Below are 25,973 nucleotides of genomic sequence, written 5' to 3'. Positions count from 1 at the left end.
CCTCTATCACCAGTATCTCTGCCCTATTTCTGACCCTCAATAATAGCAAAACCCTCTCATCTAGCCTCTAGCTGCCCTCTATGCCAAGTTCATTCTTTACAAGGTAGACACTAGTTAGCACTGTAACAAAGAAACCTGCTTATTTCATTCTCTTGTTTAAAAACCACCAAAGATGTTAGCTTCACAACCTGGGAACCCCACTCTCCTCTCCTCTCCCCAATCAGAGACCACACTCACTCCATCATACCCAAAGTCCCAATGCTTCCCTAAACCCTCTAAGACCTTTCATACCCAAGTGTCTTTACAAATATTTTCCCTTCTGCCTGCAAGGTCTTCCCTTCCGCATCTTCCCTACCTCCTCCTTTTCAATGCAGTTCAACTGTCATTTCTTCTAAGAAACTCTCCCCATATAACGGGGGCAAAAATCAGCATTTATATTTATATAAATACATTTATATTTATATACTACCAAAGTATACTGTTCATAGATCTCTACTGGAGCATCTACATGCAACATTATAAGTTGTCTGAACACAGGTCTGTTTTCTTTTCTCCCACTCAATTCCTTGCTATATACCTTACACTCAGCAGAATACAAAGCACAGAGTCTATGCCTATGTTGAATGAAATGAGTGGTTCATATAAATCTGTGATGTAGAGCAATTAAGCCAAATATTAACATCTCCCCTTTAAAAGTGAAGACACAAATGCATAGAAAAGTCAAATCCCACAGTAAGGAATGGTGGAAGCAGAACCAGTCTACTGATCCTAAAGGTCATCCATGTAAAAAACATTTATGAGCACTACTCTGTGCAGTGTGCTAAAGCACTAGACCAGAAATAACCCTCTAGGTTGAAGACTATGTCTTTATGCATCCAGATGCCCTCTTCTAGCACAATGCCTGACATATTGTAGGCACTTAATAAATGTGTGTTAAATTCAGGAAGGAGGAAGAATGGATCTAGGTCTTCACATGAACAAATCATGAAAGAGCACATACTTTCCTCCCCATATTAAAAGGGCCTCTTAAATCATAGGTTACAACAAGATACTTAATAAAAATGAAGCTTTAAATAGCCATCAAATGTAACCAGAAAAACACTGCCTCATGAGATCTTCTAATGTATATTCTCATCCACTGAGTTTACATCTTTGAGGCTCATGGAGCCTTGAAACATCTCTTACTAATGGGGTATGAGGACATAAGTCATAACAGATAATGTTCAATTAGGACATTATTCACTTCTGCACACATCCCAGTAGGTTCTGCTCTTAAAGCCAGGATAGAAAGAGAAGTTGTTTATACCTCAGTTGTTAATTAAAGCATTAGAAAAGCCAGGGAAACACTGCTGGAAAACCTGATCAAAAAACAAAGGTGAGAGATTTCATCTAAAAGAAATTATAGCAAACCTGAAATTCACTCTTCACCTGATAGAACACACAGTACAGTGTTAATGATTTAATGATGCTTAAGAAGTAATCTCAACAAACTATATTAATGACTTCAAGTTAACCACCAGAAAGGAAGGAAACTGAGAACTTTAAAATACGTATATAAGTCTGGTTTCTGGTCTGGCATGTAAGGAGCTTGTAAGCCGACACTCTGGTCCTCACAACAACAAAAAAAGCTGAACACACTGAAAATCAACAACTCTTCTTGGATCCATGAGAGAACTGAAGTCACAGGGCAAATCACTACTCCAAAAATTAGAGATACACTCAGACAGATACAGAGGATCACAACTTACTGGAGCAGAAGCCAAGGTGCAGAAACACCCTCATGTGCCAAGATAGGAAAAAAAATCTAAACTGTAACTAACAAATTGCTAGAGGCTCAGTTCCAACAAGTTTGAGAGTTAAAAACTCTAGGCGTGGGCGGATCTTAAGAAGCCCCAACACTTTTTTGAGTTTTAACTCCAGGAGTACTACCAGGTCCTCACAGTGAATACTGAGAAAATTTCCCTACTGTTTCTGGCAGGGGAAGGGAAAAGTAGCCATCACGAAATGTGCCCAGAGCATTCTGTTCTTTATAACAAAACCTTCCCTCAAGAGAAATTATTTTATTAGAGCCTAACAGATTAAAGGGAAGGTAAAAACCAACTCCAGCACCTGTAGCCTTCTTGTCTCACGGACAGGGAAAACTGGAACTGAGAAGCACTTGTGAAAGTCACAGCTCTGGGGCACAGGCTCACTTAAAAACAGAGACCCTATCACAGGACTATTCCCTTCCCCCATACCCTACCACTACATGAATGTTTATAGCAGTTTTATTCCTAACTGCCAAAACTTGGAAGCAACTGTGATGTTCACCAACAAGTGAATGGATAAACTAACAACGGTACATCTATACAATGGAGTATTATTCAGAGGAAGAGAAACAAATGAGCTGTCAAGCACAAAAGACATGCAGGAAGCCCAAATGCATATTGCTACATGCAAGAAGCCAATCTAAAAATGCTATACTCTGTACAATTTTAACTATATAACATTATGGAAAAAGCAAAACTATGGAGCCAGTAAAAAGATCACTAGTTGCCAGGAGTTCCAGGGTAAAGTGAGAGGGATGAACAGGTAGAACAGAGGAAATTTTTGGAGCAGTGAAATTATTCTGTTTGATAATGTAATGATGGGTACATGTCATACATCTGTCAAAACCCATGGAATGTACAACATAAAGAATAAACCCTGGGGCTTCCCTGGTGGCTCAGTGGTTGAGAATCCGCCTACCGATGCAGGGGACACGGGTTCGTGCCCCGGTCCAGGAAGATCCCTCATGCCGCGGAGCGGCTGGCCCGTGAGCCATGGCCGCTGAGCCTGCGCTCCGCAATGGGAGAGGCCACAGCAGTGAGAGGCCCGTGTACAGCAAAAAAAAAAAAAAAAAAAGAATAAACCCTAATGCAAACTACGGACTTTAGTTAACAATAATGTATCAATATTGGCTCATCAGTTCTAAGACCTGTACCACACTAATGCAAGATGATAATAATAAGGGAAAACGGGGGCAGGGAGGGGGAAGATGAGGGAATTCTCTGTACCTTCTGCTCAATTTTTCTGTAATCTAAAACTGCTCCTCGAAGCCGTATTTAAAACAAATATATATATATAAATATGTGTGTATGTATATGTACATACATATATGTTGAGATATACATATATATATATAATCTCAATCTCAGAATCATACCCTGATTTGTGCCATAGAGGATTTGAGATAGAATCAAGTAACTAAAAGGATCCTAATATATTACTGTTCACTGCACCAAACAAAAAATTCAGAACTCGTGTTTTAATGTTTACAATGCTTAGATACATCAATAAAAAATAAATGAAATAAAATGCTTAGCTAACATGGGAAGCAGAGAAAAAAGCAGTGTTCCTTCTACATTTTAAAGCAAAGCTTGGCTGTGTTAACAGCTCTACAGAATAAAATCTACAGCACAACAAAGTTTAAAATATACATACTTTTTGGATCTAACGATTCCACTTCTCAGAATTTTTCCTACAGTTGCACTTACAGAGATATATGTGTACAAAGGATGTAAGCAGCATTACTGTTTTGAATAAATTTTCGTTTTATAAACTTTAGATTCACGGCTGGGCCCGTGAGCCATGGCCGCTGAACCTGTGCGTCCGGAGCCTGTGCTCCGCCAACGGGAGAGGCCACAACAGTGAGAGGCCCGCGTACCGCAAAAAAAAAAAAAAAAAAAAAGTCCTTAATTTGATAACTTTGAGGAGCACTGATCAGATATTTTGTAAAATGTTCCCCAACCTGGGATGTTTTCCTCATGATGAGACTGGGGCTATAGGTTTTTAGGGGAGGACCACAGAGATGAAGTGCCATTTTCATCATCTCACATCAAAGGTACATACTATCAACATGACTTAAATCACTATTGAAGTTGACCTAGATCACCTAACTGAGGTAATGTCTGTCAGGTTTCTCCACTTTAAAGTTACTATTTACCCCCCTTTGCATACTGTCCTCTCTTTGGAAGGAAGTCACTACGCACACCCCACACTTACAGAGCAGGGCATTATGCTCCACGGCCCTTTGAGCGGGAGGATACATAAATTATTTGGAACTGTTCTACATGGAAGATGTGTCTCTTCTCATTAATTTATATCACTATGGACTCATGAATATTTATTTTATACTTTGGGTTATAATCCAGTATTTTGTTGTTCAAATTGTTCCATCTTTGGCCATTGGAAGTTCTTTCAGTTGGTTCTTATATCTCTTTGACATATCCCCATCATTGTGGGCTCATTTTTTTGAGCACTTCCTTACTTTCTAGTAACCACAAGATACTCCAGGCTCATCTTGTATATATCCTGCCCCAGTCACTCCAGCCCTAGAATCAGCCATTTCTCCCAGGAGCCCTGTTCCTTTTACTGGAAAATGGTATTACAAGCCATGTTCTGGAGCTAGATGTGCTCATTGTTACCGGTACACCTAGGCTCTCAGCTGAAAGAGCAAGGAAATAAATGTCTGTATACTAACCCAATACGTATATACACATCTGTAAATATTTCTATATGTAACCATCGGTATCTATATTAAGCTAAACATGAGTTCATACTGATGTCTCCAACTCTTCTCTATTGCCAGAAGCATTATTTTTAATAAAAAAAAAAATAGAAATACAGAAGTTTGTTTTCCAGAGGACATTAACTACCCTGCGGGAGATCCATACAGGGAACATTATGCAATCAATTTTTAAAGGTTTAACTCTATATGTACTGGTATGAATTCTATAATATATATTAACTGACAAATATATATGTACATACAAACACAATTTCCAGAAGGAAATACAACAAAAGGTTAACAGTAGATAACTTTGAGAAATGGAAATGGGGTTAGAACATGCATTATCAACGGGTCACCCTCAAAGAGGAAAAAAATATTAGATATGACAATGGCCTGTAGCTCTCCAAAGGATCACAGTACACAAAAAGATGCAGAGTATCAGTGGTATTAAAATGTCATGGGGAGGGGAAGTGATTAGGGGAAAAAAATCTAAAAAGACTCCTTTGGAGAGTATAATGAAATAAAGATTGAGAAATAATGAGTCAGAAGGAACAGGTAATTGTACTTTTTACTCCATATGCTTTTTTCTTCTGTGAGTATATGTTTATTTTTTAATTTAATTTTTTAAAAAAACAAAAGTAAGACTGATCTACCTAACAGCAGTGTTAGGTGAATAGTGAAATTCTGACTAGAAGTTGTAGTTCCTCAGGCCATGCTGAATGTCCATCTCACAGAGGGTCACCCCAACTGGGGCCTCTTTGGCAGTGGCTCACCAACTTTAGGAAAATGCATTTTTAATACTCTGGTTTACAAAAATCATATGGCCCACAATGCCTAAAATACTTATCTCTGCCATTTACAGAAAAAGTCTGCTGACCCCTGATCTCCACTATATTAGCTTACATTTTTTTTGGTATGTTCATACAGTGGAATACTACTCAGCAAGGCAAACAAACGAACTATAACTACATGGGACAATACTGATAAATCTCACACACATAATGAGTGAAAGAGGACAGAAGCAAATAAAACACACTGTATGATTCCGTTTATGTACATTTCAGAAACTTGCAAAACTTATCTTTGGTGGCATTGGATATCTTTGGGAAGAGGAAGGTGATAGTGATTGGAGGGGTTATGAAGGGGCTTCTGGAAATGTTCTGATTTAAGCGTTGTTAGAAACATACTTGCTTTTTAAAAATAATTCACTGAGATGTTCATTTGTATTCTGTGCAGTTTTCTCAATTCATGTAATACTTTGTTCTAAAAGCAAAAAATTTTAAATGCAAATCTTACAAAAATGTAACCAGATGAAGAAATATAAATTTACCAGCCTTTTCAGAGGTAACTAAGTAAGTACATATGTACCCTGGTTGTTCAGATACAGTTAGTCCCTGGACCACACTTGGAAAATAGTGGTGTAAAGCCAGGTTTGCACCTGACACCAAGGCAACCATTTAGTCCCAAACGGCTTTCTACTGACTGACTTTGTATGGACCCGAGATTGACAATGCTTCAGCTTTTCCAGATAAATAGGGTCATTTTGGTAGACAGCAGTTTCAGACCCTTTTGTCAAAATAATGCTCTAGCTACTTCCTAGCCTGGAAGCCAAGGGAACACTGGAAGCCTCTTTTAATTACTAACTCTGTTCTAAGAATAAACTTGACTAAATTTCCATGTGAACCTTAAGCACTAGCTCAATAATCTTGGAGAAAATGATACCAACTCTCAAGATGAAAGAAGGTTACCTTGCTTTAAAACCAATTATCTTACCATTTTAAATAATGTCAGTCCAAGAATAGCCCATAACTTTTGTTTGTTTGTTGTTGTTGTTTTGGTCTTACATTAGAACATCCTTTTTGCTAAGTGGCAATCATTCTCTTCAAAACTTCCTCAACAAGATCCAAATGCCATGGCATTATGATGACAGTTTAGTGGACATCTGCTGTTTGTGTCTTTCTAGCCCGCATCCCCCCTTCTGGTAGTGGCACACCAGTCTTTTTGGACTACTCCAATCCATTGGTCTTTGTGGAGGCTGCCAATCAAGGTGCCCTGCCCTTCCCTGGCCAAAGGACTTTAAACACATGACCCAAATGAGGCTAGTTAGACACTCTACCACCATCTCTAAACTAGGAACTCCTCACCAGCAGGGACAAGGTTTTTTCCATCTCTATATCTCTGAGGCCTAGCACAGTGCCTGGCTATGAATATTCAATGCATGTGGGCTGAATGAAATACAAAGAAAATCATGTACCTTAAACAAATGCTGAGCTAAGTCTATCATTTCCCAACAGAATTCTGAACACTGTATTATGTTTTGTAAGGAAAATGTCCACTTTAGTAAGCTAGGACATATGCATTGGAAACAGTATCGCAAGTTGCCATTTCTCAGTGCATTAAAGATGTCAATCAGTCCAATAAAATAAAGCCGCAAAAAAGACAAAAGGAGAATTACCTCATTACCTCAACATCTGCTTGAACATAAGCAATCGCACACTGGCTAATTTTTTTTAAAGGGACATAATATAACTTTCTAGAAAGACATAATATAGCTAATTATACCATTCACTAGAAGGGAACATACAATGTTTTGAAGTAATTCAGAAGTGGGTGTGATTTATAAGACATAGAGCTTAGGGAATGTTAAGTATAAATTAGAGATTGTTCATATTATGACAGACTCCGTCATTACATTTCACAACTTTTGTCAAAAGCAACCTTATTCACCACACCACTAAAGACTTCACATTAGGGAAGGCTGCTGTCAGCTTTGCCATTTAGAGTTGATGGCAACCTTCTTTCTGAACACCCTCCTGGGGAATGGGTTCAAATTTTAGACTTAAAATACACCAGGGAAGAAACGATATGATGAAACCTAAATGGCCAACAAACATGTAAAAAGATTTCAAACCTCACTAATTACCAGGTCAAACAAATTTTTTAAAGGTACCATTTTTGTTCATCAGATTGGCAAAAATTAAGCAACCTGTCAGGCTGTCAAATTAGTAAAGACTGCTGTTGGTCACTGTTGACCAAAGCATGGGAAAATGGACACTTCTGGGGGGAATGTGAACTGGTACAGCCATCTGGGGAGGGGGGCACTTTTGCAATGCCTAGCAAAACTTTATACATATATGCCCTCTAAGCCAACAATTCCATTCCTAAGAATCTATCCTAGAAAAAAAAATTTTAATTGTACAAACTGATTTGTATGATTATTTGATTAATGACTGTCTACTAGACAATAAACTTGTCTGTCTGGTTCACCATCTCTTCCCCCAGTGCCCAGCACATGGGCATCACATATGACAGGTACCTAGTATTTGTCAAAGGACTAAATGAATAGGTTTACTCAGCCTAAAAAAAGAAAAGCAGAGTATTTAATCGATAATGGCTCTTCTTGTTCACATTAAATAGTAGTGGAATTATTCACAATGTTAACAGGCTGTAAAAAGTACTGTCTACTTTTAAAAATAAATCACACATACCGGCTTACAAAATTGATCATAATATTGGTAAGAGCCCAAACACCTAGTTGCCAGGTTTTCCTCCTCAAATCCCTAGCCTCCCAGTTAGTTCCGCAGGTTAAACAGCAATTAAATACTCTTGAAATAAGTCACTTGCTATCACAGTCTATGATCCACTGACAAATGCTCCAAGTTTGAAATGTATAAAAATTACACCATGGGCTGATAAAAACCCCAACACCTGTGTAACCAGACTCAATATCCTAAAAAAAAAAGTATACGCTTTAAGAAACACAAATTTCAAAGTCTAACTGTTCTATTGCCTTTGATATGCTCAAAATTGAGGAAATATATCCTCTAAAAATACTAATGCATGGATTTGTTTGTTTTCCAACATAACTGGAGAACCAGAAACTTAAGAATCGTCCGTTTTTCTCAAGTCTCAAATCCAACACAGAGATAGAGATGTGTTCCAAAATCAAATATAAATAACTTGTGGATTATCTGCACTGTTAAATTATCCTTGAAATTATATACATAATGAAAAGAAGTGAAATTTGAAATTTTAACATTATTTGAAAACTGACCATCCATCAAAAGACCTGGCATCCACTGACAGATACTACCAATAATGAAAGCTCCAACAGTCTAGAATATGAATTAAGAGTCTTTATGTTGGGTGACGGGGGCAGTGTTATCAGGAATAAAATACTAATAAAATCCAGCCCTTCACTAAAACACTTGAGAAATTCCAGATAAAGGCATGTTGCCCACCCACTAGATTCACTGATTCTTGTGACTTCATGACCTTAGACTAATCTAGGATGGGAGTTGACAGTACGTGGGAAGGCAAAAGCCATTAATATTTATCCAGCACTTTCTAGATGCTAGATACCAGAGAGGAATGTGTTCTGTCCATTTTCGAGAGGTTAAATATTGATAATTTCCCCAAGGTCACACAGTTACTAAACAGTCATGTTGAGATTTGTTTCCAGGAGTGTGGACTGCAGAGGGATCAAAATACCCTTATGAATGGTATGTCTGTGGTCTCGAGGAGCAACAGGTCACAGTACTGGGCAGACCTCATAAAATCATCTGGTTTAGCTCTTGCGCCTAGTCAGGTCAGGCTTGATTAACCATAAGACCCACGGAAGGGAAGAGACTCTTCCAAGTTCACAGAGTTGGTGAGTTAAGTCAAGAGAAGTGAAAGAGCTGGGATTAAACACCAGGATTAGCCACAGAGCGGGGCCCCTTCCACTATACGGCCATGTAAGCAAGTTATTCAGGAAAACATATGTTCCTACACATTTTTACTTCCTAAATCTGCATGGTTCCTCTTTCTTGACCCATATTCTCAGGCCACCTTTGGTCAGGGTAATAATAATTTTAAATTTAAAAAGTGTTAGGTTCACATATGATCTTAATTTGGCTTTGTTCAGAAGTGTGGTTAAGTGATGAAAATCACTGACTACAACAGTTCTTTATTAAGAGATTAAAACAGTTCTTTATCTAGTTATCAGGCAATGCAGAAATGCATGTGCATGGCTTTCCTGCGAACCAGAGACAAGTCCTAATTCAAGAAGCCCCGCACAGGCAGGGTGTTGCCTCACTGACAAATAAATTGCTAAAAATGGGAAGCGATAAAACACACCACGGCCTGCAAATCCTCGCTGCTAAGGAAAGAGGAACTAGGCCAAACCAGAATGAGAAGCTCGGAAAGGCTGTCAAGCAGCGCCGCAGGCGCCAACGTGCAAGGGGGGGCCGAGGCCAGGGAGCGAGGCCAGCAGAGCTGCCTAAACCGCCGCCTCTCCAAAATAACCAGCCCCACTCGCTTCCCCCGCGTGTACGGTGGTACCGTGGGACCTCGTCCCCGCCAAATCCTTGGCCCTTCTCCTCAACCCCCATGGCCGGCTAAAGCGACCAACGGGTAGCGCTTCCCGCCCTGCCGGGCACGACACTCCCAGGCACAAGCAAAGCACGTTACCCTCTGCCCCGAGCTCGCCAAAGCGCGCGGGGCGCGGAGAATGCTTTTCCACGGGTGACGGAGCTACTGGGGGTGACTACGACGGCCGCAATACCTCCCGCCCAGCTTCCACCACCGCAAAGCCAGCGCCCTGGAGCCGTCCCCGCCCATGGGCCGCGGCTGCCCGCACCTGGCGGCCACACGCCCGCCTACCTTGCTCCTTCAGACTGGAGATGAGCTGCAGCTGCTTCTCCTCGTCCGAGCTGTTCATTTTGGCAGGTGGGGCCGGGAATAAAAGGAAAGGAGGGAGAGCCGAGGGGTACAGTGGGGGGAGGGGAAAGAAAAAGCAAGATGCCGGTGGCTTGCGGCTTCACTACCCGGAAGTTGGATTTGCTCCCGCTCCTCCTCCTCCTGGCGCGGAGCGCGCGGGTGAGATCATCCCCACGCACCTACTCAGCGGCCTTGGCTGCTTCACCTGCAGTCAGGCGGAGGGGCGGGGACAGGCCGGTAGCCCGGGGGCAGGAGGTGGGGACGTAGAAGGCACCCACGGTGGCACCTGGGCCCGCAACCCGTGCCTAGCCTGCGGCCGCCGCTGTCCCTCGCCTTCCTCCGCGGAGGCCGGCGCCGCAGGATGCGCAGGGGGAAGGCGTGCGGGGCTGCGTGAGTTCGCTGTGGCTATCTCCTGCACCCTCTTCTCCGCCTCCACCCCGCCGCGCGTTCCGGAGAAAACCTGCCCTGGGTCTGCAGCGTCAACGAGAACCCCACTTGGAACGCTGTCAAGAGCCTCTCCCCACGAGCGAGATGTAATTAGCAATAAACACCCAGGATTCTTCCCCAATTCTCGTACAGTGGACTCTGGGGGCGGTGTGGGAAAACCTAGGTGCCCTCAGGGCCGGGCTCTGTGTTAATATGCTTTGCACCTTGATAAGCATACAGATACTGAAACAGGCCAGTCTGGTAAGTTCCAAGGAGGGCGTGGTAGTCAGCTGGCTTCCTCCAGCAACACCGGTTTGAGAAATGGTCAAAACTGGGCCCTGCAGCACGTGGATCGCCAGGCCTCGCGGATCATCTGGTTTGCGGTGGAAATATCTTCTCTTCAGGGTAGAGGCCACTGCAGTCCAAATACCTAAGGTCACACATCTGCCTGGCAGCAGAGCCTGGTGAAGTGAAGCCCAGCATTTGTCCCGCTTCACTGCCTTCTAGGCTATTTAAACCCAGGTCTGGGTTAGAGCCTGACCAGAAAAGGGGCGGCAGACCTTCCAGATTTCAAAATGGTTCTCCCCAACCCCCAGTTGCCAGTCAGTCTTTGGTCAAGTCTCCTGACCTCTTTGAACTTCATCTAAAAAATGGGAATAATACTAATACCTACTCTCCCGGAAAGGCTGTTAAGTGCTGAACAAGGAGAGAAAGATACACAAAACACCATATCCAGAATCTGACATATAATAGATGTTCTTTTTTAAAAAAAAATTAAGGTTACAGCTCTGTGAAAAAGGGGTTGTGGATGCTAATTATAAGCTAAAATGGGCAGAGTTCTTTTACACTAATCATTAAGCATACAAAATAAATCCAAACTGAATTAGGCTTACTGCACATCTTGTTTTTTCTCACTGCCTCAAAGGTCTTAGTGTGGGTACTACACGAGCACAGTGCTTCTGCTCATTCCTCACTTGCTATTTTATGTAAATGCCCAACTCCATTTACTGAGTAGGTCTCCATAAGGAATGGGGAAGAGGAGCTAGAATATAGGTAAGTGCTGCAACTAGTATCTGTCTGATATTCCTACTAAATTCTAATTCAAAAAGAACTGAAAAAAAATGGTAGCACTGCTTTCTCATCTTCTAAAAAGGCAATATAATATTTTAGCATGAGTGATTTAGTGGTAGAGTGATCTAAAAAGGCAGCATTTAAATAGGCAGTTTTTAAATAGAGTGAACTAAAATTTTGAAACTTTAAAAATAATTTTGGTATGGGGTCTTTTTTTTTTTCTTTATAAATTTATTTTATTTATTTATATTTGGCCATGTTGGGTCTTCATTGCTGCGCACAGGCTTTCTCTAGTTGCGGCGAGCAGGGGCTACTCTTCATTGAGGTGCATGGGCTTCTCTTGCCATGGCCTCTCTTGTTGCAGAGCAGGGGCTCTAGGTGCATGGGCTTCATTAGTTGTGGCATGCAGGCTCAGTAGTTGTGGCTTGCAGGCTCTAGAGCACAGGGTCAGTAGTTGTGGCACACGGGCTTAGTTGCTCCACGGCATGTGGGATCTTCCCGGACCAGGGATTGAACCAGTGTCCCCTGCACTGGCAGGAGGATTCTTAACCACTGCACCACCAGGGAAGCCCTGGGGTCTTATTATTCAGTCCTTTCCCTAGTTTTTCTTAAGGTAGTTTAAGACAGTTGCAGATCCAGCTGCCAAGAAAAATAATCAAATGGCCTTTGCCTTAAGATTACCTGAGATGGTATCTTAATCCTCAGAGTTTAAAGAAGGCCCAGGAAACATGAGAAATTCAGACTCAACTACATGAAAATATGAATGATATGTGCTGCCACCAGGTATTTTGTATAAAGAGAAATCATTTCCAGAAAAAAAAAATCAAGAGATTTGAGTAACAAATCATGGTCATCTAGCTTTCATACTGCAGCCAGGAAACCTGTTATACCTGATCAGTCACTCTGACTGCTGGATAATGCCAGAGTCCTCCTCCAAACCTAAATAATCAAATATTTTCTCCTATGAAACCAAATACCAGCAGAGTGCCTGTTAAATATTTGGGTTAGTTCACAAGGTTCCACTTTTTAAATGGTCGATTTAATTGTCTACTCCCATTATACAGTAATTTAGATATCACTTTTGGAGTTTAAGAATGAGTTAATCAATTATCAAATCTATAATCAAATTGAGTGCTTTGGTCCCACACGGAATCTGCAGCCCCTTGAAATTAATCCTGTTTCCCTTCCTTGAAATTAAAATAGCCTCCTGAAATACAGTATGGTGTTATCTTGAGGGCATGGGATGAATTATTAGGATGGCTATTAGAGTCAATTATAGGGATTCAGATCTCCCATTACACCATGGTTTATTTATATGATATGAATATTAATGGAAAGGATAGAAGTGATAATAATTAGTTTTTGTTCTATTTAATAATGCACATAGGGATTTGTGTTGCAGGCATCACAATGGATTCATTAACCTCCATATAACATGTAATTAAAAACCCTTAAAATGTGTCTGTACATATGCATATATGGACAGAGATAGGGGAAGGAGAGACTTTTTAAAAATGAGTTGAAAGGATATGTACCAAACTCAGGATAATGGCTGCTTCTAGGGGTAGAAAGTAGAGGAAGAGGCCCAAGGGGTGAGGAGTGGAGTGGGAGAGAGCAGTGATCGAAGGATTTTCTCTTTAATGTTTGTGTTTCCAGGAATTTAATGTAAAGTCACATTACTGATGTAGTCTTTTGAGGTATATAGACAAATAAGACTGAAATACAATAGGAAATGAAGGTTCATTTCCTCTAATCCACTAATTCCATATTAGGGAATCTACCCTAAAAGGCTTTACTATAATGTTAATTATGATATAAAAATGATAACATTGGAACATAACAATAAAAAAGAAAGTTTTGATACATGCTACACCATGGATAAACTTTGAAAACATTATGCTAAGTGAAAAAGCCAGTCAGAAAACACTAGACACTGTATGACTCCATTTATGTAGAATGTCCAGAACAGGCAAATCCACAGAGAGAGGAAGTTAATCAGTGGTTGTCTAGGGCTGTGGGTGTCGGGGGAATGGTAAGTAACTGCTAGAAGGTATGGGGTTTCTTGCTGGGGTGGTAAACTTTTTCTAAAATTGATTGTGGTGATGGTTGAACAACTCCATGAACATATTCAAAACCATTAGATTGTATACTTTAAGTGTATACTTTGCATGGGAAAATTTTGTGATATGTGAACTATATCTCAAAAATCTGTTATAAAAAATAGGTTTTCAGAGGAAGAAAACTTTTACCTTAAAAGACTACTTACATAACTCTATTAAATTTATGTTTCTTGTATAAACATTTTTCCTTTTTCAAATCTTTGTATATATATACATTCTACTTTTTACTAAACTTTATTTCATATATACTTTATCTTGTACCAATATAATCTACATATTTACTCAATGCCGCTCCATTGTATCAATGAATATTTAGCTATTCTCAAATTCTTAAGACATTTGAGTTGTTACTAGTATTTGTCTCTTTATAAATAGTGCAGCAGAAATACAAGGACCACTCCTAGGCATATCATAGTCAAACTGTTAAAAACTAAATATAACAATCAGGTCTTAAAAGCAGCCAAAGAAACATGCATATTACATGCAGTAGAACAACAATAAAAGTGATGGCAGACTTCTTATTTAATGTTGTAATCATTAAAGGATTACAACAAAATTCAACACTCAACAATATAAAAAGACACAAATAGGTGAAAGTAATAAAACAATGAAAAAATATTCCATGCAAATAGTAACCAAAAGAGAACTTGGGTGGTTATACTAATTTCAGACAAACAGACCGTAAGTCAAAAACTGTTACAAAAGACAAAGGAGGACATTATATATTCACAAAAGTGTCAGTTCATCAAGAATATATAACAATTATAAACACATATACAGCAAACAAACAACTCCCAAAATATATGAAGGAAACATTGACAGAATTGAAGGGAGAAATAGACAGCTCAACAATAATACTTGGAGACTACAATACCTCACTTTCAATAATGGATACAAAATTCTGATAGAAGATTAATAAGGATAGAGAGGGCTTAAACAACACTATACACAAAATAGATATAACAGACATGTATAGAACACTCCAAACTATAGAGCACAATTCACATTCTTCTCAAGTGCACGTGGAATATTCTCCAGGATAGATACTATGTTATGCCAAGAATTTAGTCTCAATAAACTTTAAAAGATTAAAATCATAAAATCGTACAAATCATACAAAGTATCTTCTTCAACCATAATGGCATGATATTAGCAATCAGTAATAGAAGGAAATCTGGAAAATTCACAAATATATAGATATTAAACAACACCCTCTTCAATAACCAAAGGTTCAAAGAAGAAATCACAAGGGAAATCAGAACAGAGAGGATTAAAAACAAAAATATAACACCCCAAAACTTCTGGGGTGCAGTGAAGGCAGCACTCACAGGGAAATTTATAAGCTGCAAATGGCTAACTTTACACCTTGAGAAAATAGGAAAAGAAGAGTAAAATAAACCCAAAGTTCGCAGAAGGAAAGAAATAATGAAGATTAGAATGGAGATAAGTACAATAACACACAATAGAATCAATGAAATCAAAAGTTATTTCTTTGAAAATATCAACAAAATTGACAAATCTTTAGCTAAACTAATAAAGAGAGATTATGGAAATAAAATCAGAAATGAAAGTGGAGACATTATTACCAACATGACAAAAATGAAAAGGATTATAAGAAAATAATATGAATAATTATACACCAATAAATTAGAAAACATAGATGAAATGGACAAATTTCTAGAAACACACAAATGATGTAGACTGAAGAAGAAATAGAAAATCTCAATAGACTCATAACAAGTAAAGAGACTGAATCAGTGATCAAAAACCTTCCAACGAAGAAAAGTCCAGGACCAGATGCCTTCACTGGTGAATTCTACCAAATATTTAAAGAACAATTAACACCAATTCTTCTAAACTCTTTCAAAAAATAGAAAACAAGGGAAAACTTCCGAACTCATTCTATGAAGTCAGCATTACTATGATATCAAAGCCAGATAAAGACATCACAAGAAAAGAAAATTATAGACCAATAACCCTTGTGAATACAGATATAAAAGTCCACAACTAAATATTAGCAGCTAATCCAACAGAACATTACGGGGATTACACAACATGACCAAGTGTCTCCAGGATATATCATGTTTTCAGCCACAAAACGTTTTAACAAATTTAAGAAGATTGAAATCATATCAAGTATCTTTTCCAACCACAATGGTAGCCATTTTGAAATATACCCAGAGAATACTGTTATCCTTAAAAAGGCCTGTCTTCAAGAGAAACTATTTTACTGAGATTTTACCAAAGCCTAACAACCAAGAGAACGGAAATACCCAATTGAGGCCTGGTCCAGTCTCCCACACAGGGAAAGAAAAACACCAGCCCCTTCATGTGGCATAAGGGAAATAACCAACTCCAGTCTTCTCATCTCACCAGAGGGAGTAAACTGAGAAATAATTTGTAAGGTTACAGCCCAGGGGTACAGGTTTGCTAAAAGACTGAGGTCCAATCATAGGTCTATAGAATGCATCCCTTCCCCTTAAACTTTACCACTACATCTATAGGACTTCTATATAATAACAGGGGATTACAATGGAAAGAATTGCATGTCTCAGACCTTATTTAAGAAGAAGTCTTTATAGAAACCCGAAGACACAGAAGAGACAAAAACAAGGTCACCAGAGGAAAATTTAGCCTCTGACACCTACGGCTACAGCAAACAGTAAACACAGCCTAATTCCTAGCCAAATAAACATAAAACTTCACAGTAGAGGCCTATTTACTTCAGTTCTTTTTACCCAGTACATCATGTACAGGTTTAAACAAAAAATTACAAGGCATCCTGAAAGATAAAAAAACACAGCTTAAAGAGACAGAGTAATCATCAGAACTGGAGTTGGATATGGCAAAGTTTTAAAAATTTCAGACCTAAAGTAACTATGAATAATATGCTAAGGGATCTAAGGAAAAAAGTGGACAACATGCAAGAACAGATGAGCAACGTAAGCATAGAGACAGAAACTCTTAAGAAAGATTCCAAGAGAAATGCTAGAAATAAAAAATATTTTAACAGAAATAAAGAATGGGGACTTCCCTGGTGGTGCAGTGATTACAACTCCACACTCTCAATGCAGGGGGCCCGGGTTCAATTCCTGGTCAGGGAACTAGATCCCACATGCATGCTGCAATTAAGAGTTTGCATGCCACAACTAAGGAGCCCTCCTGCCGCAACTAAGATGCAGGGCAACCAAATAAATAAATAAATATTTTTTAAAAAAGAGAGAAATGAAGAATGCCTCTTTGATGAACAAACTGGACACAAATGAGGAAAGAATCAATGAGCTTGAAGATAATGTTAACAGAAACTTCCCAAACTGAAAAGCAAAGAGGAAAAAAATGAAAACAAAGGAACACAGTATCTAAGAAATGTGGAACGATTACCAAAGGTTTAATATTCATGTGACTGAAATACCAGGAGAAGAGAGAAAACAATCTAAGAAATATTTGAAGTAATAATGACTGGGAATTTCCCAAAATTAATGACAAACACCAAACTGTAGAACAGGAAGCTGAGAGAATGCCAAATAGAATACCAAAAAACTACATGTTGGAATGTCATATCAAAAAAAGGCAAGAGGGCTTCCCTGGTGGCGCAGTGGTTGAGAGTCCGCCTGCCGATGCAGGGGACATGGGTACGTGCCCCAGTCCGGGAGGATCCCACATGCCGCGGAGCGGCTGGGCCCGTGAGCCATGGCCGCTGAGCCTGCGCGTCCGGAGCCTGTGCTCCGCAACGGGAGAGGCCACAGCAGTGAGAGGCCCACGTACCGCAAAAAAAAAAAAGAAAAAAATGGCCAATGAGCACATGAAAATGTGTGCAAAATCATTAGTCACTAGGTAAACGCAAATCAAAACCACGATGAGATACCACTTCATGCTCACTAAGGTGGCTGTAATCAATAAGACAGACAATAACAAGTGTTGGGGAATATGTGGAGAAATTGGAACCCTCACACATTGTCAGCGGGAATGTAAAATGGTGTAGCCATTTTGGAAAACAATTTGGCAGCCCCTCAAAAAGTTAAACAGAGTTACCATATGACCCAGAAATTTCACTTCTATGTATATACCCAAGACAATTAAAAACATATGTTCAAAAAGTTGTATATGAATGTTAGTAGCAGCACTATTCATAACAGTCAAAAAGTAAAAGCAACCCAAATGTCTATCAATTGGTAAATAGATAAACGAAATATATGTCCATATGATGGAATGGTATTTGGACAGGAATGAAGTACTGATACATGCTATAACATGGATAACCTTGAAAACATTATGCTAAGAAGACACACACTGTATGATTCCATTTATATAAAATGTCCACTAATGGCAAATCAGAGACCAAAATTAGATTAGTGGTTGCCAAGGGCTGGTGGTAGGAGGGAATGAGGAATGGGTATGAGGTTTCTTTTTGTAGTGATGAAAGTGCTCTGAAATTAGACAGGAATGACATTTCCACAACTTCTTGAATATATTAGAAACCACTTTAAAACTGTATACTTTAAAAGAGTGATTTTATGCTATGTAAGTATCTCGAAAAATTATTTAAAAAATAAAATTGTGTAACTATGTATGGTAATGGATGTTAACTAGACATTGTGGTGATCATTTTGCAATACATACAAATATTGAATCATTATGTTGTACACCTAAAACGAATATGTATATCAATTATATCTCACTTTTTAAAAATCTAGGGAAGTGAATGATACTGTATGATACTAGAATGATGGATACATGTCATTATACTTTTGTCCAAACCCATAGAATGTACAACACCAAGAGTAAACCATAATGTAAACTATGGACTTCGGGTGATTCCAATGTGTCAGCAAACATTCATCAGTTGTAATAAATATTCCACTTTGGTGTGAGATGTTGATAATGGGGGAGGCTATGCATATGTTGGGACAGAAGGTACATGAGAAACCTCTGTACCTTCCTTTCAATTTTGCTGTGAACCTAAAACTGTTCTAAAAAATAGTCTTTAAATATGAAAAAAAAAGATTTTAAAAAGAATAATCTACGTCATTCAACACTGAGAAATTATTAAACACCAGCTATGAAGCAGACACTGTTAGACCTGGGTAATAAGAGAAATGAATACACTATGGCCCTCACTCTCAGACACACCAATCTGTTAATTAAAGCAAACGTATCAAAAGATAGCTGCAATACAGGTATCCACTACTTTTCGAAAGTTCATTTTACAACACTTCACTTTTACAGAAGACCTACTTTAGGACCTGGTTTCACTTTTATGAAGGGGTAAAAGGCAAAAATAGTGTTCAATGTTTGTTTTGCAGCAAGCCCCAAGCTGCTGCAAAGTGGCACTGTCAAGCTCCTTCCCTGGGAACTATACTCAGCATCTTAGCATCAAGTTGCCATAGCTTTGAACTCTGTATGTGAGCAACTGTGCTTTATCTTGATATATTTTGTGCATACGTTAGCAAGATGTGTCCTAAGGTAATTGCTTTTTTACCTTCCACCATTTCAGCTTAGGAAAGGTTTCATAGGAATGTTCTGCTTTCGAATAGTCAGGGGGAAACCTGTACAGTATGATGGGTCTGTGATGGCATTAATGTTCAGAGACAGTAATTGAGATAAAGGAGGCAATGATTCACTCTCTTTGGTAGAATTAGGGCATGCTTTCTTGAGGAATGGAATTTCAAGGCAGATCTTGAAAGATGAACTGCAGTTTGCAGGGAATATGCAGAGAAAGAAACTCCAGACACTGAAAAAGCATATGCAAATACATGAAGGTAGAAAAAAAGACTAAAGGGACTTCCCTGGTGGCGCAGTGGTTAAGAATCCGTCTGCCAATGCAGGGGACACAGGTTCGAGCCCTGGTCTGGGAAGATCTCATATGCCACGGAGCAACTAAGCCCGTGCGCCACAACTACTGAGCCTGCGCTCTAGAGCCCGCGAGCCACAACTACTGAGCCCATGTGCCACAACTACTGAAGCCCATGTGTCTGGAGTCCATGCTCCGCAACAAAGAGAAGCCACCGCAATGAGAAGCCTGCACACCGCAATGAAGAGTAGCCCCCACTCGCACAATTAGAGAAAGCCCACGTGCAGCAACAAAGACCCAACACAGCCATTAATTAATTAATTAATGAAAAGAAAACGACTAAAAGTCAGTTCAATGGTATAGTGTTAACCAACTCTCTGAAACAGAATTGAGTTGCCTTCCTTGAGTTAGCTGTCATCAAATCAGTGGGAACAAACTCCTGAAGATCAGGTTTCTCTTAGTGGAAATGCCTTTTGCAACTACGAAAGGGGCATAGTCCAGTGGAAGAGAGGGGAACCATACAATAAACACATGTACAAACAAATCCTAAGAGTAAACACCATAAACAAGTGCATGACAGTAACTCTTGGAGTATATAATTAACATTATGAATAAGATTAAGTGGAGCTATGTGCTGAGGTAATGTAAATATCCCCATCAACTCAATCAGACCCAAATAATGACTCTAGCATAACTTATCTGGGTAAAAAAGCTCTTATTGTTTTCATATTCTTACAACTAACTAATCAACACTCATTCATAAAGAGAACATAACTATGATTAAATATAAGTTCCAGATAGGAAAGATTCATTTTACAACTTTCCCAGTTGATTAGACACATCGGCACCATCTTGTTACCTACCCCCTTCTCTGAGGCAGACTTCATCAATCTGGAAAATGAAGGCAGACCACTGATTGGAGGGAAAACCTGAAAAGGATTAAACACTTAGCATGCCATTCTAAAATACTGTAATTACAGTGCAATTAACCATACTGCATATTAAACGTGCAACTCTGAAATGTGTTCAGACTCCCCAATTATAACTAGTTATTCTTCAAAGAATTTTGCCGCCCACATTGAATTTTCTCTAGTGCTTCTTTGTTGTAATTCAGGTGTGATAGTCACTAATATATCTAAGAGGACAGTTAATAAAATGTAGGCATTCTTTACTGTAAACCTAACACATGCATGCCAGGTAATACCCAACCATCACCACTAATAATCATGCTTCAGACAGGCAGATCTCCTCTACAGTTGGACTTTGCCCTCTTTAAAACATATTTAATGGTCAGTTATGAAAAGGCAGTGAGATTGAGGCAAGAGTAAAGGCCTTAGGTGGGAGTGTAGGAACTTGTATACTTTTTAAAAAAAATTTTCCCAACTGGGAGAGTCACTTAGCCTCTCTGAATCTCTACTTCCTCATCTGTCAGTTGGGGTTGTAACTGCCCAGCATTTTGGTGAGGATCAAAAGGCTTAACTGACAGAGAACTCTTAAAAAGTTGATCAGTCTACCCAAATCTAAGGTGCTACTCTGTTATGGGCTCAGATTGTATTCTAAAAGAACGGTCGATGGAAAGGGGAAGACAGAGATATTTGCAGTCATAGTTAGGCCAGGGAGGATATTCAAAATATTTAAACAAGCCCTAACCAATCAGAAAGAAGTCAGCTTTAAGCAATTGGTATAGCCTGTAGGGTACAGACCAGTTTTGGATCATCCTAGTTTAAAGACAAACAGAGATTTTAAAAATAGGGTAAAAAAAATGGCAGAACTTGTTGAAAAACAACACAAAAACAAAAAACTAATGGTTTGTTTTTTTGTTTTTTTTGGCCTTGCAGCATGCGGGATCTTAGTTCCTCTGACCAAGGATCAAACCCATGCCTTCTGCAGTGGAGTGCAGAGTCTTAACCACTGTACCACCAGGGAAGTCCAAAAACTAATGGCATTTTAACCTAGCTTTTGTTAATGGCAGTGGATTTTCTGTAACATAGGAGATAGTAGTCACCCTTGAAATTATTTGTTTAAATATTTCTCTTCCCTGCCAGACAGTGCCATGAGAAGAGGGAACATGCCCATCTTAATCATCTCTGTACCCCTAACCAGCACAATGCCTGGTATAGGAATTCAGTAAATATTTGTTGAATGAATGACTTAATAAATTAATGAACAAAAAAGGAATGAACAGGCATTCCTGTTCTATTATTCAATGGCCAGACTAATCCAGAATTCTATGTTCTAGGTACCATGATTTAAGAGAGTTATAAAGGAGAGGGGCCACAGTTGAGGAAACTAGGGACTATTAGTCTAGGTACTGAAAATTCTATGATGTAATAGGTATCTTAAATTTTTTCTGTATAAAAATACAACTTATCAAAATATGTGGGACAGGTAAGGTAGTACTGAGAGTGACATTTATACTGCTAAATGCTGACAATAGAAAAAACGTTCTCAGGCTTCCCTGGTGGCGCAGTGGTTAAGAATCCACCTGCCAATGCATGGGGACACGGGTTCGAGACCTGGTCCGGGAAGATCCCATATGCCGTGGAGCAACAAAGCCCATGCGCCACAGCTACTGAGCCTGCACTCTAGAGCCCGTGGGCCACAACTACTGAGCCCGCGTGCCACAACTACTGAAGCACGCACGCCTAGGGCCCGCGGGCCTAGGGCCCGTGCTCCTCAACAAGAGAAGTCACCGCAGTGAGAAGCCTGTGCACCACAATGGAGAGTAGCCCCACTCGCAGCAAAGGTGAATCGAAGATGTCAAACCCAATATTGTTAAGATGTCAATTCTCCCCAAACTGATCTACATAAGTTCAACGTAATCTCAGTTAAAATCATTACAGAAGTTGACAAGCTGATTCTAAAATTCACATGGAACTGAAAAAGATCTAGAATCGTCAAAAGAAAGTTGGAGGGCTAACACTACCTTTTTTTCAAGACTTACAAAGCTACAGTAATTAAATCAGTGTGATATTGGCATAAAGATAGACAAATTAACCAATAGAGCAGAATAGAAATAAATCCACACACATACAGACAACTGATTTTTGACAAAGGCAATGCAGAGAAGAAAGGATAGACATTTTCAACAAATGGTGCTGGCATATTTACTTATTTTCACTGAAGTACAGTTGATTTACAATATTGTGTTAGTTTCAAGTGTACAACATAGTGATTCAGTTCCATATATATATGGAACTGAATATATATACTTTTTCAGATTCTTTTCCATTATAAGTTATTATAAGATACTGAATATAGTTCCCTGTGCTATTTAGTAAATCCTTGTTGCTTTTCTATTTTATGTATATTAACAGATGTTAATCCCATATTCCTACTTTATCCCTCCCCCACTTCCTTTCCCCTTTGGTACCCATAAGTTTGAGTTTGTTTTCTATGTCTATCAGTCTGTTTCTGTTTTGTATATAGATTCATCTGTATCATTTTTTAGATTCCACAAATAAATGACATCATATGTCTTTCTGTCTGCTTACTTCACTGAATATGATATTCTCTAGGTCATCCATGTTGCTGCGAATGGCAATGTTTCATACTTTTTTATGGCTGAGTAATATTCCTGTGTGTGTGTGTGTGTGTGTGTGTGTGTGTGTGTGTGTATGTGCGCGTGCCACATCTTCTTAAACCAATCATCTGTTGATGGACACTGGTGGTTTCCATGTCTCGGCTACTGTACAGAGTGGTCCAATGGAGAGCATCCATCAAAAACCTCTCCACATACCCTTAAGAAAAGGAAAATTAGGAATGGCACAGAAAAAGGTTGAACACAAGATCTCATGTCTAACTAATAACAGGACCCACAAAGGGTTTGTTTACTTTTGAGAAAATTTACCCCTTAGGAAGTAAGCTTGTCATTTTCCCTTATCCGTCCTGAAAGTGTATCACCTCAACTTCTATAGCAGTCATTCATTCATTAATTTTTCCATTAATTCAACATATACTGAGAGAGTACCTACTCTGCAGCAATGAACAGGATAGACAAGGTCCCTTGTCACCTTTGGGGAAAGAGAGACACAAAAGAACAATAAAGAAACAGCAATAAGAGCTATGCAGAGAATTAAAACTAGGACATGTGATAGTAACCACGTGATTACATTAGTCAGTGTGGTCAGGAAATGCCCTTCTGAGGGGTGATATTTACAGTTAAGTCTAAACAACAAGGAATCAACTAGGTGAAAATATTCCAAGGCAAGTGAGTAGTTAGCTCTAAGACAGGAACAAGCTTACAAACTTTACCCTACACTACCATTTTTCTCTGTTTCAACTATCTTCTGAAAATTCAACTGAATTTTCTAAGGCCTAGAAGGTAGAGCAATGGCTATCAGACAATATCTACAACACTAAGTTAGTGGTATACTAGAAAGAACTTGGGACTTAGAAGAACCATTGCTTCATTCTTTCAACTAATATTTCAGCATTTGCCTGATAACAGACACTATGCTTGACATAGACTATAACCACAAATAAGATATCAAATAAGCATTTAGAAACCTGTGGCATAAATGTTACAAAAGGAGCTAGAACTGAGTACCCCTGAGTACTCCAGGCATCCTGAGAGCAGGCACTCACTCAGGCTTGGGGCATGAGGGAAGACTTCCCAAAAGTGTTGTTTAAGCAAAGATGTAAAGACGAGGACTTAAATCAATGAGGAAAGGGTTGGAAGAGGAAAATAAAAGAGCATTACTGTAGAAGGAGCATATGGATAGGCCCAAGGTGAGAAAGGGCATAGAGTAACAGAGGAATGTATGGCTAGAATTACAGCATCAGGAGAGAAAGGGGGAAATGGAGCTGGATATGTTAGCAAGCACTGAGTTTTGAAAGCCTTGTACTTTAAAATTTATCCTGAAAACAATGGGGAGCTTTTTAAGAGATTAAGTAGAGGAGTGATATGACCAGATTTACACTTTAGAAAGGTCCCTGGCTGTAATGGAAAGAATATTTGGAGGCAGGACTAGAAATAGGGGAATATTTGGGAGGCTGTTGCTGACATCTGGGGGAAAATGATGGCCTAAACTAAGACAGCAGGGAGGATGGAAAGATGGACTGAAAAGATATTTAGGAGACAGAATTGGCAGTATTTGGTAACATATTGGATATAGGAAGTGAATGAGATGAACCCCAGGTTTCAGGCATGAACAACTGGGTGGACAAGTAACGCACAAGATGAGGATCAGCTTTTAGGGACAAAGGAAGTTAGAGACATAAAGAGTCTGAAATACCTTTGAGGTCTCCAAATAAAAGTATCAAAGGTCAGCTAGATACCTGGGTTTACAGCCCAAGAGAGAGGCCTGACAGGCAGGGTTAGAAACGGGGACTCATTTAAGAGCCATCAACTCATTTGAATCTGGAGTCAAACAAAGCAACTATAAAAAGGTATCTTTGAGACAATCATAGAAATTTAGGAAGTAATAGATGATATTAAATTATTATTGTTAATTCTGCTTAGGTATAAAATGGCATGGTGGTTATGATTTTTAAAAGCCTTTATGAAATGGATTTGAAGTATTTACAAGTGAAATGATAAGATGCACAAAATGTCAGTAATTGTTGCAACTGAGTAATGGGTCTATGGGCATTAATTAAACTATTATCTCTACTTCTATGTTTGAAAACATCTGTAATAGTTTAAAAAATTTTAAAAAGTCATCTACCTACAGTGGAAACAGTAAGAAATGGATAAAATTGCTCCAGGATGAGAAGAAAAGGGAAGAAAAAGGACAGTGGGGTATGTGGAAGCTGGAATTCTGAGGATCTCATTATTTAAGGAAAGAGCATAGGAAAAGGAGTTGCTGAAGAGACCTGAGATTGATAGGCAGGAGAAAATCCAAAGATGGTGATGTCCCCGAAGCCAAGGTAAGAGTTGTGAGAAGGCAGGAATAACCGATAGTGTCAAATACCACAGAGGACTCAAGTAAAAGGAAGACTAGAAAGTACTCGTGCACTTAGCAACCAGAAGGTTGCAATGCCCTTTACCAAGTCAGTCCAGTACAGTGGTGGACACCAATGTTGGATTTCAGTGAACTGAAGAATGAATGGGACATGAGGAAACGGGAAAAGGGGTACAGATCACTCTCAAGCAGCTGAGCTCTGAAGGGGGGAAAAAAAGGGTTATAGCTAAAACCCTTTGGGACTGAGAAAGGGATTTTGGGTCTTAAGATGGAAAAGACTTGAGCCTGATTAAGGAAAGAAGGGGTGGCCTCAGTCACTCACTGATCATGACCTTGTATAGGTCACATTTGTAAAATGGGATAATAAATAGGACAACCCTCCAGGATTCAAACAAGATAATATAAGTGAAGGTCAGTAAACTGTCAGG

At 39.3% G+C, this 25,973-nt stretch overlaps 1 protein-coding gene across 7 annotated transcripts in view; it reads right to left on the bottom strand.

Annotated features, from left to right (window-relative positions):
- Window positions 1–10,683, bottom strand: part of SHTN1 (shootin 1) — a 104,281-nt gene extending 93,598 nt beyond the window's left edge. Inside the window, exon 1 of one of the 7 annotated variants that reach the window (XM_060286354.2) lies at window positions 10,175–10,683. In XM_060286354.2, the coding sequence (XP_060142337.1) occupies window positions 10,175–10,232 (58 nt within the window). In that variant the 5' untranslated portion in view covers window positions 10,233–10,683. The remainder of the gene's footprint in view (window positions 1–10,174) is intronic. The other 6 variants (XM_070043902.1, XM_030839381.3, XM_030839378.3 and 3 more) reach the window with 6 other exon arrangements.
- Window positions 10,684–25,973: the final 15,290 nt, after the last annotated feature.

The sequence above is a fragment of the Globicephala melas genome, chromosome 16 (assembly GCF_963455315.2).
Source record: "Globicephala melas chromosome 16, mGloMel1.2, whole genome shotgun sequence".
In the NCBI taxonomy this organism is placed as follows: domain Eukaryota; kingdom Metazoa; phylum Chordata; class Mammalia; order Artiodactyla; family Delphinidae; genus Globicephala; species Globicephala melas.
The sequence above is the reverse complement of the archived record's forward strand: the minus strand, read 5'-3'. Positions and strand labels throughout refer to the sequence as shown.